This window comes from Haplochromis burtoni, unplaced genomic scaffold (assembly GCF_018398535.1).
Source record: "Haplochromis burtoni strain Fernald_Lab_line unplaced genomic scaffold, NCSU_Asbu1 Contig_507, whole genome shotgun sequence".
Taxonomy (NCBI): Eukaryota; Metazoa; Chordata; class Actinopteri; order Cichliformes; family Cichlidae; genus Haplochromis; species Haplochromis burtoni.
This window is the reverse complement of record NW_024582868.1, coordinates 306,005-322,614: the sequence shown is the minus strand read 5'-3', so window position 1 is coordinate 322,614 and position 16,610 is coordinate 306,005. Positions and strand designations below refer to the sequence as shown.

Below are 16,610 nucleotides of genomic sequence, written 5' to 3'. Positions count from 1 at the left end.
CATCAGAGCACAGGAGCTGACTCTGTCCTGCAGCCTGGGGAGGCTTTAAAGTTGTGTCTGAGTTTGGGCTCAGGGCTGAGTGAGGATCACAGAAAAATAGAGCAGAAATACGTCTCTATAAAATTTGCTATTTTTAATGATGCTCCTCACACAAAATCCAATCCTGTGACCCTCTGAGCATCCCCAACCCATCCTCCAGGAAATGTGGCGCTACCGTCCAGAGATCTGATTGGTCTGCACCAGAGCAGGTTAGGTGTGTCTATTACCTTGGTAACAGATGCTCTGTGCCTGCTCAGTAATCATTACCTTTGAAAATGAAATGCTGGCGTAGCCTCACAGAGAGCAGCTCCATCAAACATGACCCGGCGCTATGAACTGTGGGTGTTTTACTCAGGTAAAGCCTGCAAGTGTTTGTAAAGCTGTGGAGACTGGACCAGAAGCAAACGCAGGATATGAAATCAGAGCTTCAGGTGCTGCTACAGACTTTGGAAACGTTCCTTAAACATTGTCTGAGCATCACTCACGATTCTTTTCAGGCATTGGCCTCTTCTTCAGTGGATCAGACAGATGTTTAAACCAGTACTACTACCCGTCCCCCCTCACGGGGTGTGGGCCATTCTTTTCAGTTGGGCCCAGGTGTAGCCCATCGTTTTTGCTTCTGCTTCGAGGTCTTGTTGCCGGGTGTTTCTTGGGTAGCCTCTCTTTCACTTGCCTTCCACCTGAGAGCCTACCTGGTGATGTTGGTTGGCGGTTTGCTTAGAGCGTGCCCTACCTAGCACCATCTCCCTCTACTGGGAATTGACGGGGTCTTTTCCATAGTTTGATGTTTCTGATGGTGGGGTGTTTAAACCAGTGACCTGCTGGAAACACAGAACCAAAGAAACCTGCAGGCCTGGATGGATCAGTCTGTTTAATCCATCTTCACTGGTATTTGCTGAAGTGGCTCATGTGACACACACATAAATAAGATATGCAGAATTATTCAGACATGTTTCCCTTTTTGTTGCAGTCACTTCCTCTCTTTTATGACACTCGCTGTATGCATGCTTTGCATACTTCTAACACTCGGTCTCTGCCTCGTGCTTGTGCACTCCTCACTGACATGATGCATAACTCAGCCCCGCGTTCATGCATTAAAGCACAGAAAAGACCAGAACTGTTGAGAAACATGAACATTCAGACCCTCAAACAGGTGGCGCGGAGGCTTCCCACAGACGTGCTGCTGTCCCAAACATCCTCAGTCACAACTACAAAATAAGACTTGGATCGAGGAGCACGTTTCTGTGACCGACGGCAAAATGAGAGCAAAAACTTGGCTCTGCAGTAATCACATTACAATCACTGTGTGCGTCTCCATTTTCCCGCTGCTTTCTATCTGGAACAGCTGCCATTGCACAAACTCACAGCAGTCACAGCACATTCTGCAGTCTGTATGTCAATGAAGCTTTGGATTGCATCATACAGCAATAATGGATCGTTATGTAATATTATGGGCAACGTATCCTGGAATGCATTTTCACAATAATCTGATAATGTTACAGTACATGAAACACACAGTCACATTAAAGTTGATTTATTCTGCTCATTTCCAATCCACTCTTTGTTCCTAGGCTCTATCAGGGCAGCTTTGCATGATTCACAATTCAGAATAAGCCTTCTGTATCCTCCCCCGTTAGTCCTCGGTCTGAAACGAGCTGTTTCTGTTCACACCTGGTGCTGCGTTAGTGAGATCCTCAATTTGTGACATCACACAGAGAGGAGAAACGCTGTGATAAACGAGTGTTTGAAGCAGCCTCACAGGGTTACTGTTTATATACTGACTCATCATTAGAAACTTTGCACCGGAGCACGAGATACACTCACCAGACACTTTATTGTGTACACCTGCTAATACCACTTTGGACCTGCTTTTTTTACTGAAAATCCCACCAGTAGCAGCCTGAACATGGACACAGGCAGGATGGATCCATGCTTTAAACTTGTCAGACCAGGAAACATTTCTCTAGTTTCTGTTGTCCGGGTTTGAGAGTCTGTGTTAGCCATAGACTCAGTGTCCTCTTCTTACTGACAGCAGTGACACTGGTGTGGTCGTCTGCTGCTGGAGCCCATCTGCTTCAAGGTTCAGAGATGCTTTTCTGCAGACTTTGGTTGTAGCGAGTGGTTATTGGAGTTATTGCTGCCTTCCTATCTAAGCAGTCTGTCCATCCTCCTCTGACCTTAGCGAGTCATTTCCTCCCACAGAGCTGCTGCTGGCTGGTTATTTCCTCTGAGCTCAGAGATGGTTGGAGATCAGTGTGTGAAATACTCAGACCAACAACCATGCCACATTCTTTCTTCATCATTCTGATGCTCGGTCTGAACTTCAGCTGCTCGTCTTGCCGTGTGATTGGCTGAGTAGGTATTTGTGTAATAATCAGATAAACAGGTATACCTAATAAAGTAGCCAGTGAGTGTATATGTTGGGGACGTTAAAGCATCTTTCTGGTATAACTTGGGGTAAAGTGAGTATGTGCTGACGTGGAGCTGACCCTGTGGGATGACTCAGGTCAGACACAGCCGGCTCTGTGTACAGCTCACACTTAGTCCGCTGCTTCGATCTCACACAGAGAAATCAATCAATCAATCAATCAATCAATCAATCAATCAATCAATCAATCGAGGCTTTATTCGCCACATGCAGGTTGCCCTGCAGTGAAATAGGACCCCGCCCCCCCAACCTTACACACACAACACAGACATCACATGGGGATACAGGTCGGAGATCGGTAGCGTTACAGAAAACAAACACTGAAATATACACTACAATTGGAAAGTACAAGAGGAAAAGAGACCTCTACTCATGCTTGGCTCCTAGGAGGACAGCATGAGAACAGGAAACAAAAAAACTCCTCTGCACAAAAAAGCACATAAATGTCCACAGCACAACATAATGGAACACGTGACAAGCCACAGGGTCGGGTGGGGGGTGAGGAGTAATCCGAAGCAAACACAGCAGCCATCCTGCCCAGCGCTACCATTCCAGCGCGGGCTCAAACCCGCCGTGTTCCCAGGAATCATGAAGTCTGCTGTATCCAGTGAGCTGGGAGCAAAGCAGGCTCACCTGCCCGGCCTGACTGACCGACGCTGAGCCCACCTGGCTGATTTACTCATTTAAGAATAATTAATCAACATAATCTCAATTACAACAAAGAAAGACTAAAGTAAATACTGCAGGCTGATATTGGCCCTGCTGATCAGTTTATCAGACAAAACATGAAGTTTCAGTATTTCACAGCACCTGCAAACCTGCCCCTCTTCTCCACCCAAAGATGGAGGTGGGATTGATCCAAATATCGATAGTACTGATACAATTATTGGTATTGGATCGATATGTTGTTTCTGTCCGCTAAGCTGACACAACAGGCACGTCTACATTCAGGAATGCTAAAAGCTGTTTTGTTATTGCTGCTCATTCAGATGTTTTCAGGATTTGTAAATTGATGGTAATTCATCCTGTAAAAGTGACACCGCGGCTCAGAAGCTGGCATTATTAAAAGTGTCGGTAACACCAGCCTGCAGCATCACTGGCACCGGGGCACAGCGCCGAGGCCCTCACCTGAATGCCTTCGGCCAATGGCAGCAGGCTGACTCAGTGACTGACAGAAGTTGGCTTTACAGTTGCCTGGCAACCGCCACAGGATGCTGTCCACACCTGTGCTTTTCAAAACAAAGTTATGAAGAGTCCAGAGTGAGGAGCAGGTGTGTTACCGTATGTGTGAGAAGGAGAGTGTGTATGTGTGTGTGAGGGAAAAGGAGAGAGAGAGAGAGAAGAGAGAGAGTGTGTGTGTGTGTGTGTGTGTGTGTGTGTGTGTGTGTGTGTGTGTGTGTGTGTGAGGGAGAGAGAGAGAGCAGCGGGGTCCGGGCAAATGACGCCACACAAGTTAAGCCCCCCGGGGGCCGCCTCTGGGTCCCGGGCCTCATGTTTGTCCCTGTGTGGGCGCTCAGGTACGCCGATCCTGACGCTCGCGGTCCGCGCACGTGTGACGTGCGGGTGAGCAGAGGCGCCCCCTGCAGGCGCGCTCCCGCGCCGCTGCTCCTCCTCCCGCTATACTCTCCGCCCGGCTCCGCGGCTCCTCATTCAGTGGAAGATGGCGGACTGCGCGGCGCTGCTGGATGAGGAGCTGTCGTCCTTCGTCTTCAGTTACCTGACAGAGAGCTCGCGCAGCCAGGTGAGAGACCGTCCGTGCACATGCAGCTCTGCGGACCGGGGCGCGTGAAGGGAGCCAACGGCGGCATCCCGACCCAGTCTGCATGCGCGTGGGTCCGGGTGTGTGTGTGTGTGTGTGTGACTTTGACGCAGTGTTGGAGGAAGTTTTCTTGTCGGCACGCAGACCCGGACACGTGTTGTGTCCTCACGCGTGAACTGTTCGTCATATTCGGGATTAAAACTGGTGTGTGTGTGCAAGATAGTGTCCGTGTTTGGGGACCTCTGTCTGTGCGCGTCCCGCTTCGGTCTGCCGGTCCCGGTGCCGAATCCGGTGCTGTGAGCGAGGAAGGGCGCGCGGCTCCGCTCAGGTGAACTCAGAGCGTTTTGTAAGGCTTTGCGTAACCGCGCGTTACAAAACGTTTGTTTGGGTCACGTGGTGTTTTTTCCCCCGTTAAACCGGTGTGTGTGTGTGAGGGGGAGAGGTCACCGGTGAATCAGGGTGAGGATGCGTGGAGTGGACCCGCGTGTATCCGAGCAGCCTCGTGCTGTGCGCGGAGGGAACTCTGCTCGTGCACGCCCCTGAAATGAAAAATTCTCAGGCGACACCGGAACTTATCGGCTCTGATCTCCATCTGCTGCGTGCGGGGCACACGCGCAAACTATTCCGTCTGTCCTTGTGCGTGTGCGCGTGTGAGTGGAGATGATCAGGCTGACCGCGAGGCTGGGGCGGTGGGGGGATTTGTCACAGCTGATTGGCAGCTTAAGCAGGTTACTGTGAGTGTGTGTGTGTATACAGGGGAGACTGTGGACTATTTATACACTTACATGTACTTTTACACACACTGTAACACACACACACACACTGTTACACACGCTATAACACACATTGTTACACACACACACACACACACACACACTGTTACACACGCTATAACACACACTGTTACACACACACACACTGTTACACACACACACACACACACTGTTACACACGCTATAACACACACTGTTACACACACACACACACACACACACACACAGTATAGTACGTTACAAACACACAGCCTGGGGCAACCCTCACACACATCATAGTAAATATAATCCCACACATGTGTGTACTGGTGTGTGAGTGTCCGTGCTGTGTGTATGACATGTTTACGTGTGTGTGTCTCCAGCTGGTACACACACTCTGCAGTCTTGAGCCGTGTTGTTGTGAGCAGCCACACGTCTCTGGTGCTTCTGAGCGTGTGCGGCTGAACTGAGAGTGAAACGTGCGAGGAGAACATGAACAAGTTTGCTCTGAAACAAAATGGAGTCGAAGCTTGGCGTGGAGCGGCGGGGACAGTGATGTGGACGTGTGTCCTGCGAGGCTGGGCTGCAGAGTCCTTGGAGATAAAGAGCAGATGAACCAATCGGGTGGTTGTTGCTATCCCTACGTGGGTCCTGTACAGAGTGATAAGGTGCCGGTGCTCTGAGGTGCATGAACATGTTAATATTCACTGAGGTTATTGGAGCAGGCTGCTCTCTCTCTCTCACTGTGTGTGGATGGCTCTCGCCCCTGCCGGCTGCTCATTGTAATACTACTCTCTCCTCGTGACTGGAGTTACAGAACAGGCCCGCTGCAGTCATGTGAGCTGTAGTGGAGGAAGGGAGGGGGGGAGGGGGCGTCACTGTGACGTAGGCGAGTGCCAGCACCGCCTCCTCCCCTCCTCCACCTCCTCGTGCTTCTCTTCTTCTCTTTTCATACTGAAGCTTGTCATTTCCTTTTCCTGTCGCCTGTCTTAGACCTGCTCCCTGCCTGCTGCAGCCTCTGTGTGTGCTGTTTCACTAACTCTGACTGCTCCACAGCATTTCCCCAGTTTGCTTTGAGTTCTTGTTGAGCAAAGCAGCAGACGGCTCAGTGTTTGAAAGGTCAGGGCTGATGCCGTCCTTCAGTGTTTCCTCCCAGCGAGCGGCGTGCAGACAGGTCGCTCTCAGCTGGAGAAACGTTCACTGCAAAATGTGATTTTCGATCAAACGGAGTCAGCTGACGTGTGCTGGGAGAGCGCAACAAGGAGCTTGTTCAGAGCTTAAATGAACTGTGGACGCCCGGGCCAGCCAGCCAACCCCAATCGCAGGGGCTGCGGGTGAGTCGGTGCTGAGCGCCATCAGGCTGCCGGCTGGATCGGGTGTGTAAAATGAGCAGCTGGCTGCAGCTGGACTCTGGGCAGGGCCGGCTCGAGGACACTCACCTTGTTTCACTGTAGCTGGTCAACGATTAGCTCGGCTCGGCGACTGTGACCTTGCAGCCACAGAGAGTCATGTGTGTCGACTGATGTCAGGAAACGGGGGGACACATAGGCAGACGTTCCCGTCTTCACTGCATGTGTCTTGAGGTCACGGGGCACTGAAGTGGCTGCACCTGTTTGTGGGCGTCGTAAAAACCGTTCTATGCTCCTGAAATAAATCCTGAAGCATGCAGAAAAGTGTGAATGTCCTCAGTTTAGGGTTGGAGCAGACGTGCCCCACCAGCCTCACCGCTGTGTTTGCGCTCAGACTCCAGATATTTGAAGCTCGAGGACGCTGAGCGTCAGGACGTCCTCTCAGGTATCCACTCCAACCAGCAGCACACTCGTGGCTGACCTGGTGCTGTGCAGGAAGCAGCTCAGACAGTCTCTCAGCTGAAGTTTGGACCATTCTTGGTGTGAAGGCTTTCAATTGTGTGGTTAGCATCATGAAAAGGATCAGTGGCTGCTCACAGCTGAGTTTAAAAAGGCCCCACACACACTCTGTGAAGCACTCTGGGCCTCCTCTGGGCCCAAAGCCACATGAGAGCTGTGATGAAGCTGAAAATCGCTCTGTGCTGTTTATCGTGTTCATTTCATCATCGCCACCATGCCTCTGAGTGCGTGTGTGGCGTCAGTGCACAAATAGCTGACAGGAGCAGTGATGAAGGGTGGAGATCATGAGAACCAGAGCAGCTGTGTTCCTCCTGTGATGCTCGGCCTGCCTGACATAAACCACATCAGTCTGCAGGTGGACTCTGACAGAGGTGAGCTTTGAAGTTCCAGGGCAGCAATGGATGCAGGCATCACAGCCAGAAGCAGACAGGATCTACATCTCTGAAGGTTTTCTCCATTTCTCCTGGCCATTCTCCTTCTTTTATCTGTCTGTGGGAGTCGTGATGTGCAGTGCTGCAGTGCAGTGTGTTCAGCTTGCAGCCCTGCAGTGACTCACCTGTCACACACACACACACACACACACACACACACACACACACACACACACACACACACACACACACACAGCGGCATTTTTAGATGCAACGTGTGTCCAGAACCGATGTGTGTGTTTACCATGCTGCTAATATACACTGCAGTAACTCGGTGTGGCTATTGGAACACCTGCCAGACCGAGCTCAGGGCACAGGAAATGAGCGGTAAGTGGGCAGGTTCCGAGCCAATGAGAGCAGACCTGCTGATGGTGGTGTGGATCGTGTTTCCTGTTGTGTGTGTGTGTTGGGAATTTGGTTTCTTCCTCTCAAATCCCTCCGAGGTTCATCAGGAATCCGCCTCAGAGCCTGGCCACCTTCAACGACTGTGCGTGTGTGTGTGTGTGTGTGTGTGTGCGCGCGCTCTGCAGGTGAGCCGTCTCTCTGTAATGAATGATTCAGCATCACAGATGAGATTTTGGTGATTTGTTTAATTCTGCGTTAGCCTCACCTGAGTGTTCAGGTGCTCTGATCCTCACGGTCATTCAGTGGTGTCACATATTCCTGCAGATAATCAGCACTGACCTCCAGATTCAGGCCGGGCGAGCGTACCTCCTCATAATGTGCCGTTTTGTGTTTCTGCTCTGGAGTAGCTGAGGCAGCGTCACCTTTAGCCCAGTTTCCATAAACGGGGCTAGCAGAGGCTTACTGACCTCACAGCTGCTCAGAGCTTCTTCTTTAACCACTTGAGTCCGCTGTCTTCGTGCGCATCGTTTTCCTCCTGAAGCTGTGGCTGAGAGCTGTTGGTCATGCTGTGGGTTGCTTTGGTCACTTTGAGCTCTCCGGAGGATCTCATAGTGGAATAAATGTGTCAGCAATCCTCTCTCACATGCACATGTTCAGCGTGTAAATCTGTTCATTGGGGCCAGGTTCCAGGTTGTTGCTTTAATGCAGATGATCTGCCTTACAGGCTGTGCCGTAGCTCACACTTTTCTCAGCTCTTCTGTTTTTCTGGCTCCTTCAGAGCTTCAGCTCACATCACTCCATTTAAATCATCACAAGCCATCAAAACAGTAAAAACGGCTAGGGCTGCTCAATTAATCGAATTTTAATCACGATTACGATCTGGGCTTTCAACGATCATTAAAAATGACTGAGCCGATTATTAGCCCCTCCCTCATTTATCCACGACACCTTAAAGGCCGGTCCGTGAAAATATTGTCGCGCATAAACCGGTCCGTGGCGCAAAAAAGGTTGGAGACCGCTGATTAAGAGGACCCGAGGGAAGCTCGGAAAGCTAAGCAGAAGTTATTTGGAGAGGAGAGTGACTGCCGTTGGTTGAAAAGAGAGGTAAAAAAATAAACTTCAGTGGTGTTGCACTATTTTATATTATTTTTTAAAGTCATTGTTAACCCTTTAAAGCCGGTCAGAGCAGCACACTCCGTTTTGTGTAACGATTTTTAAATCCCTGTAGAACCTGAACCGTGTAAGCTAGCGCAATAATTTGTTTTGCATATGAAACCGGAGGAGTTCTACTTACATCTGATGCCATCAGCTTGTCCTCGGTCACGGTTTCCTTCCACATATAGCTTTGCAAAAATTGCATAAAAAGCGCTTGCAGCAACAAAAACATAATATTCCAGAAACACGCTTTGCCGATCTGATCAGCTGTTCGTAACACTTCCCACAGTGAAACAGACATCAGCGCGAACTATCGCATGTCCGCCATTTCCTGACAGACACCGGAAGTGACGTCATTTTCGCTGAAAATGTAGTTTTTTTACTTGTAGGCCTTAAAAGCCTATACTGGTCATGTTTGACTTTTCTGAATAGTTTCTGGGATGCTTAGAACTCGAATTGCACTGCTGGAAATAGTTTGTTTTGATGCACACACTGTTTTCTTTGCAAATTTGCATCATAGGATTGTTTTTTCGTTTTTCCTGCAGTATATAAAAATTGGTGTATCTCCAAAATAAAACTATGAAGACACTCAAAATAAATTTCCTGTTGTTGTAAACTATTTTTTCCAACTTTTTTGTATTTAAAGTTTTGAGGGACAAACCTCTTAAATTTCTCCAAGTAGAAGTATATGTAAAAAACAAAACAAAAACGATTTTCAATTTTTTTGTAGTTTATTGCACTTTTTTGCAATTAATGTAGTTACTATGGACTTAATGCATACATATTATTAAAATATGGGCTATAACAGTTGTATAGCAACTTGAAATGCTCCCACAAATGGCACTACAACATGTAAAAAAATAATATAAGCTCTGACGGACTTGGTTCTATAGTAGGTCTTAAAGGGTTAAATAAATATCGTCAAATAATCGAGATCTCAATTTCAGTGAAAATAATCATGATTATCATTTTTGCCATAATCGAGCAGCCCTAACCACGGCGCTGCAGCAGGTCAAGCAGGGATGTCCTTTGGTACTGGAGCTTTGTTCTGACTTCTAGTTTGAACCAGTTTTGGCTTCACTCTGTCACTTCAGAGTCAGCTGATGCTGATGCTGAGTGTAACCGTGAATGAGGCAAGCTGAATTATGGGCACACAGGACCCTGGTGTCATTATGAGGTTTGAGCGGGGCAGGTTTGCAGGTCTTTGGCTGTGAAGTTGTGTGCTTGTGGTGGCGGCGGGGGTCCTGCGGCGTGCAGAGAGGAAGAAGATGCTCCGCAGCTGTTCGTTGGTTCTGTGAGCTGTGTGCTGTGCGGTCCACAATCAGCCTGATGAGGATCTGATTGTGGTGTTGTGGTCCTTACTTAATGCCAGGAACAGGACGTTTCCTGTGGTAAAGTAAGGCGTGCGTATGTCTTTCCTCGTAACATCAGAGGTTTTTTCTTAAATTTTCCTGAGCGTGGATGCTTCCACATGAACGTCCTTATCTAACCTGTACAGGTGATTTGTATTCTTCCCAGGGACTCGGTGTCGGGATTGATAGTGTCAACATGAGTGTGAGGCTGGTTTTCTTTGTGCACCTGCTCCTGCTGTGGCTTTGTGTAGCAGGCTGATAGGAAGGTGAAGCAGAGGGAATCCAGCCTCCAGCTCAGGGCTGCGGAGGGAAACATGGAGGACCGGAGGTCGCAGAGCTCACCGCCTGCCCTACTTCCTTCAACTTCTCTGTGTCTCTTACCTGATTTATCACGACCGAGGCCGGTCTGTTTTTAAAATGAAGGCAGTTAGGTGACGAGAACAGTGTGAAGCCTGCTGTCTGTACAGGAGGAAGCATGTGACACATTTAGGAAACAGATTCTGCTGCCGGGCCGAGTGGACCTTCATGCAGCATGAGCACTGCAGAGGCTTTGACGATGCTTGGGTTTGGGTTTGAGCTCAGACTTGTGGTGGGTGAGGCTCTGTCTGTGAAATGTGTCTGCTGCTGATCGGCGAGGCCTGGGCGCCTCTCTCTCTCTCTCTCTCGTTGTCACGCTGCCAATGTTTTGGCTGGGCTGGCGTCGACTCTGAGGTATGGAGCTGTAAAGATGTCTGCGATGGGAGGACACAAACATCAGCTGCACCCTGGTACCCGAGTGTCGCTCCGTCCTGTAATCCAGCAGGATTACTGGCTGAGATTACAACAACAGGTCTTCTCCTTAGTTCAAGCATCACCGCGCTTGTACTTTCACACACATGTGCATGCGATTGTAGGACGAGAAGGCCTTGCGAGCGTCAGAGAAGAAGAGTAGAGGGCGAGCCACTTTGTGTGATAAAAAGTACGTCTCTGTGAAACCCCAGGCTTCAAACACTGTATTCATACCTGAGCCAACGTGTCATCGGAAGCATGATCAGCGCTTCTTTAATTCTGAGCGTCTGGACCGAGTTAAAGCTGCACCTCCTCGCTGTCACTCGTGTCGTAGTGCTCGCAGTAATAACTTTTGGCACTTCTGGACTAGCCTCGGCACATCTTTTCCCAGCCGGCGGCAGCTGCGTATGATGGGAAGTTTCAAGTATTCTGTGCCGAGGCGTACCACAGGGCATGCCACAATCTCACCTGTACACACCTGTATTCATACCTGTGCGAGGCAGCCTGTCATACGCTCTCCTTGTAGCAGAGGACATTCAGGGCGCACGGCAGCGTTCAGCTCCGTTCAATCACACATGTCTGCATCCAGTGCTCGCTCACTCCTCACTGAACCACGCTGTAGCACCGGAACCACCCAGCAGCTGCTCCACCTTACTGAACCTTCTCATGGGATAAAAGTCACCTCACTGCTGCTAACAAGTACCTACAAAATACTGCAGTAGTTCTGCAGCGGCATAGTATAAATATAATACTATACTGCAGCACACGAAGTACAACTGAAACAAGTACTGGCAACAGTATAGTAAACAGCAAGAGCAAGAGTACTCCACTGAGTAGTAGAAGCTTTAGAAGCTGTTTTCTAGTAGTAGTAAATGGTGAATGGCCTGTATTTATATAGCGCTTTACTAGTCCCTAAGGACCCCAAAGCGCTTTACACATCCAGTCATCCACCCATTCACACACAGGTGATGGCAGCTACATTGTAGCCACAGCCACCCTGGGGCGCACTGACAGAGGCGAGGCTGCCGGACACTGGCGCCACCGGGCCCTCTGACCAGCACCAGTAGGCAACGGGTGAAGTGTCTTGCCAAAAGACACAACGACCGAGACTGTCCAAGCCGGGGCTCGAACCGGCAACCTTCCGATTACAAGGTGAACTCCCAACTCTTGAGCCGTGATTGTAATATAAGTACTTGTTTGATGTAGCTGTTGTAAAGTGTGAAGCACTGGTTTGTGTTGTTTTGGTCAGACACACAGCAGCAGGAGGCCAAGTACTTGTTTGCTTGTAGTAATTGTAAGCAGGAGGCTGATAGTACTGTGACTAGCAGTAGTATTTGTAGTAATAATCATCTGACTGATAAGCAGATTTGATGGTTTTATGAGCTAAGCACACAGTTTATAGTATCAACAGAAGGACGGCTGGGCCCTCTATCGCCACGTAGGCCGTGTGTGTGTGTGTGTGTGTGTGTGTGTGTGTGTGTGTGTGTGTGTGTGTGTGTGTGTGACAACTCTCAAGGGCACTGGTGTAAATGAGAGAAAAGGTTAAAGGAAATTTCCATGCCATGGTGTAAACGAGAGAGAGCTCACACACTAACACACAAACACACACACACGCTTGCATGGCATATAGCCGTAGTAACCATGTGCCAGGGGAAGGCGTGCTCAGGCTGATGTGAACATGCACACTGTTTATCAGCTCAGTTACTGAGGAACTCAGGCCATCACAGTCAGCACACAGATATGGTTCAGTACACACACACACGCACTTTGGTGCCTTTTATCCAAGAAGGAAACAACAATTAAAAATAACTATAAAAGGACTAGGTTTTAAAGTAGAGTAATAGAGAGGAGTGTGTGTGTACGTGTGTGTGTGTGTGTTATAAATAGGTTTGGTGCGACAGATGCGTGTCCTTGCTGTCACCTCACAGGACAGATATCGGCCTCATTCAGAGCCGTCAGCTCGACTTCCTGTGAGTACGACCTCACAGATGCCGGCTAGCCGCCCAATGCAGGAACTCATCACGAACTAGAAACGCGGCGCTCTGGCAGTCCAGATGTGATGCAACTGTGACGCAGTCTCACCATAGTGTGATGTAACATAATAGGTCATAAACACCCACTGCTTTCACTGAAGGGCTCAGGACAGTGATGGAAACTTTAGACGTGTGTGTGTGTGTGTGTGTGTGTGTGTGTGTGTGTGTGTGTGTGTGTGTGTGTGTGTGTGTGTGTGTGTGTGTGTGTGTGTGAGTCATGTGTGTGGGTTGTAAGTGAGCAGGCTCTTACCTGCATGCGGCAAGGAGAGAGAGAGTAGAGTGAGACCTTCAGTGTTCTTTGGGATGCAAAGACACACATGCGTATACACACACACACGCACACAACGTTAGCATGCGTGTGTAACGTGTGAGCACATGCTCCCAGTAAAACAGGATTGTTTTCCACATGGAAACGTTCCAGTCTCTTCTCCTTCGTACTTCATGTTCTGCTCACATTTGTACCCCAACATGCTCCCTGTTTCCTAACTGACCTCCTCACCACTCCTCCCTCCCTGCCTCTCTCACTGACCCACTTCCTGAACGCTGCTCAGGCTTGCGTGACCGCAGAGCTCAGTGCTCCAGTGCTATGTTACACACACACACACTGCAGTGAGGAGTGAGGAGCAGCTGACTCAGTAACAGCTGTCACTGATCGTGATTAAAATCAATAAAGTATCGGTAACACGTGTAAGTGATTTTGTTACATGTTTATATTGAGAGTTTGTGGTGACATCATTACTGCTACAGTGTTACAGTTGGCACATACAAACCAGCACCACGCCAACGCTGTCTGTACCTGAAACCTTTGTGAGTCTTGCACAATCAGGCGGGCGTGCTATTGGCACAAGCCTGGTTATTGGTATGAAGCAATGGAGTAATGGGCCACATTCCTGTTTGTCCGAATATGTGTCGAAACACGCGTGAGCGAGTAGCTGTGCGTGTCTTCGTGTCCTGAGTTTACTCAGCTGGGTTTACCTGAGCCAGGCTATGATCAAGTGGTGATCAGGTGGTCAGAGTTTGGAGGCTGATTTTATTTTTGGATTTGTGCAGCCAGAAACTGAAACATGCACATTATTACTCCTGTGAGAACGCCGTTAGCCTCCTGATCTAAAAACACATAAATCAGTCACACTGGGCTAAATCTCATCCTCTTGTTTTGAATGAAATCATACATATATCACCATGGTGACCGTGGGAGTTGGACATAAAGCTGAGTGTGTGTGTGGTGATGGTGATCATTCGTCCTGATGCCGAATGGGGCGGGTCAGCCCATCGGGCTCTCGGTGGTGATTGGCTGGTGCACGTGAATAAACGTGATCTGATTGACTAACTAATAATTTGAAGTTTAGCAGAAACGAAACGAAGCATCACACAACTTCACAGTGAACGCTCGTCCTGACACTGATCACCTGGACTTCTGGAGCGCAAGTGGAGCAGGGCGGGCCGGGGCCTCCTGGGTGGAGCTGCCTTTCATTATTTCCTCTCTTTCCTGTATATCTCTTACCATGACACATACGTGTGTGTGTGTGTGTGTGTGTGTGATGGATGTTTAGTCAATCAAATGTGGGCTTTAGCTTGACTATATGCGCTCAAAAGCACTCACATTTATTGCAGGCTCTGTCTGCTCGTTACTGGGACACCAGAGCTGTAGGAAGGCCTGCTGCCGAGCGAGTCCCATATTTAATCATTTGACCTGGTTAGTCCACAGGCTCTGCAGCACTTCTGTTTAACACGGATCGATGAGTGGGTGCTGGAGTACTGGTCTTGCCCAGTCTGGCTCTCTGCTGTTTTATACCGCGGTCAGAGCCGGCCTTCCTGCTCTCTTTGTGGCGTGTGTGTTTGGATGTTGTTATTCCCATACTGTGTGATAACGTAGCGCACCGCCTCCACCCTGTGTGTTTGTGTGTGTTCTGGTGCAATCAAAAAGCAGCGGCCGTGGTCCGGGTCTTTATTCAGTGTGTGAACTCCTCGGAAACCATCGGAGAAAAGCCTTCTGGAGTTTTCTGTGCTCGCCCTGCTCGCTGGCGGTGTGCCTCCTCGATTGTAGCCACCAGCGCACCAGAACCTCCACCCGTACAGATTTTAGCTTTCTTGGAAACTGCCCTCGCCTTCATTTAAGGTCTCCTGCAGAAGTCCTTTCAAATCCAGGGTCTGTTTCTGCATGGCTGCCTGCACGTTAGTATGCAGAGCATACAGCAGCAGCATACAGAGCTCTGAGGTGATGTAATGCTCTCTTTGGCAGCCATGTTGGAGCCGGTGAAGTGCTGGATGTGTCCGACTGAGGTCGAGGAAGCACTGTTGGGAGGGGTATGCAATGACTCCAGGTGGCATAGATGTCACTGAGCTGTAGCTTAGGTGGAACCTCAGTCGTTTCTCTGTTAAAAACTCTGTGATAGACTGCAGGGGGTCACAGTGTGGAGTGGGATGTTTAAACAGCTGCAGAGAAAAGTGCAGGTTTGCCGGATGATTCCGGATTCTGGGAAGTTAGCGACACGGCCCTGAAGTTCTCTCTGAACTCTGAGGTAACACAGCAACTCGCCAGCTGTCAATCAATCCCTGCATTAGTACTAGGAGTACTTACTGCAGTACTGCAGTAAGTACTCCTGCTGTGTATGATTGACTGGAGGCAGATCTGCTCCCGTACTCTGGTACAGAGACTGCAGGGATGACTAACGCTTGCATAAGAACATCCTACACACACTCACACACTGACACACAAACACACACTCACACATCAAACACCCACAAATGTGCAAATTCACAGAGTGACATGCCGCACAGCCACAGTCCATCCCACCGGGTGAAAGTGTGCGTTTCCGCAGGTGACGGTGAGATTTATGTGTGTGTGTATATAAAACAGAGGAATCAGGGTAGTGTAGTAATAGTGTGAGCTGGTGCCGTGAAGGTTGCTCTGACACTATGAACAACACATACACACAAACACAGAGGTAGCTCTGAAAGTGCTGCAGTAAATAAATTCATATTTAAATTCATATTTAAATATAATACACTTCTTCAACACACACATGCTGGACAGGTGTGTGTGTGAAGGCCAGGTGACGGGTGTCTGAAGACACTGACAGTCTGTTTTCCACAGTGTCTGTTTGAGTCATGAATAATTTTCCCGAATATGAACAATGCAATCTGTTTGTTGCTCAAGCAGCTCATTAGTGATGTCAGTAACCATGACACCACCCTTTGGTTTGTGACGTCTCCTTTTGCAGCTTTGATTTGAGCTTTTTGGACACCATGATGTTTCTTTTTTAAGAGACCACATTTGAATGAGAGTTATCCGATGACACGAACACAGTCTTTAGGTCAGGTGAAGCCTGGCATGACAGCTAGCAGCTACAGCTGCCTGCATCGCCATCCGCCTGTCAGTCAAAGAGGCCATGCCCCTAATACTTGAAACGCATACAGCCGTTATAAATAGGGAAATTATCTATACAGGCTAAAACCCTCTGTGTCCGGCTGTAAACATGTTTATTTTAACGTGGTAGTCTGTGGGACTGACTCACTGCTGCCTCTGCTGGACACCCGAGGAACTGCAGTTGTTGGTGCTCCTGGTTTAGAAGGTTGTTGAAGAAGTAGAGCTGGGCGATATGAGATTTTTTCATATCACGATATGTTTTTTTCATTTCAGGCGATAACGATATCTATCACGATATAAGCCAAATAAC

The 16,610-nt window shown here is 48.9% G+C and overlaps 1 protein-coding gene across 1 annotated transcript in view; it reads left to right on the top strand.

The window, feature by feature from the left end:
- Positions 1–4,056: 4,056 nt before the first annotated feature.
- Positions 4,057–16,610, top strand: part of ppargc1b (peroxisome proliferator-activated receptor gamma, coactivator 1 beta) — a 57,175-nt gene continuing 44,621 nt past the window's right edge. The window contains exon 1 of the mRNA XM_042213987.1: positions 4,057–4,208. Coding sequence (XP_042069921.1) covers positions 4,128–4,208 — 81 coding nt within the window. The 5' untranslated portion in view covers positions 4,057–4,127. The remainder of the gene's footprint in view (positions 4,209–16,610) is intronic.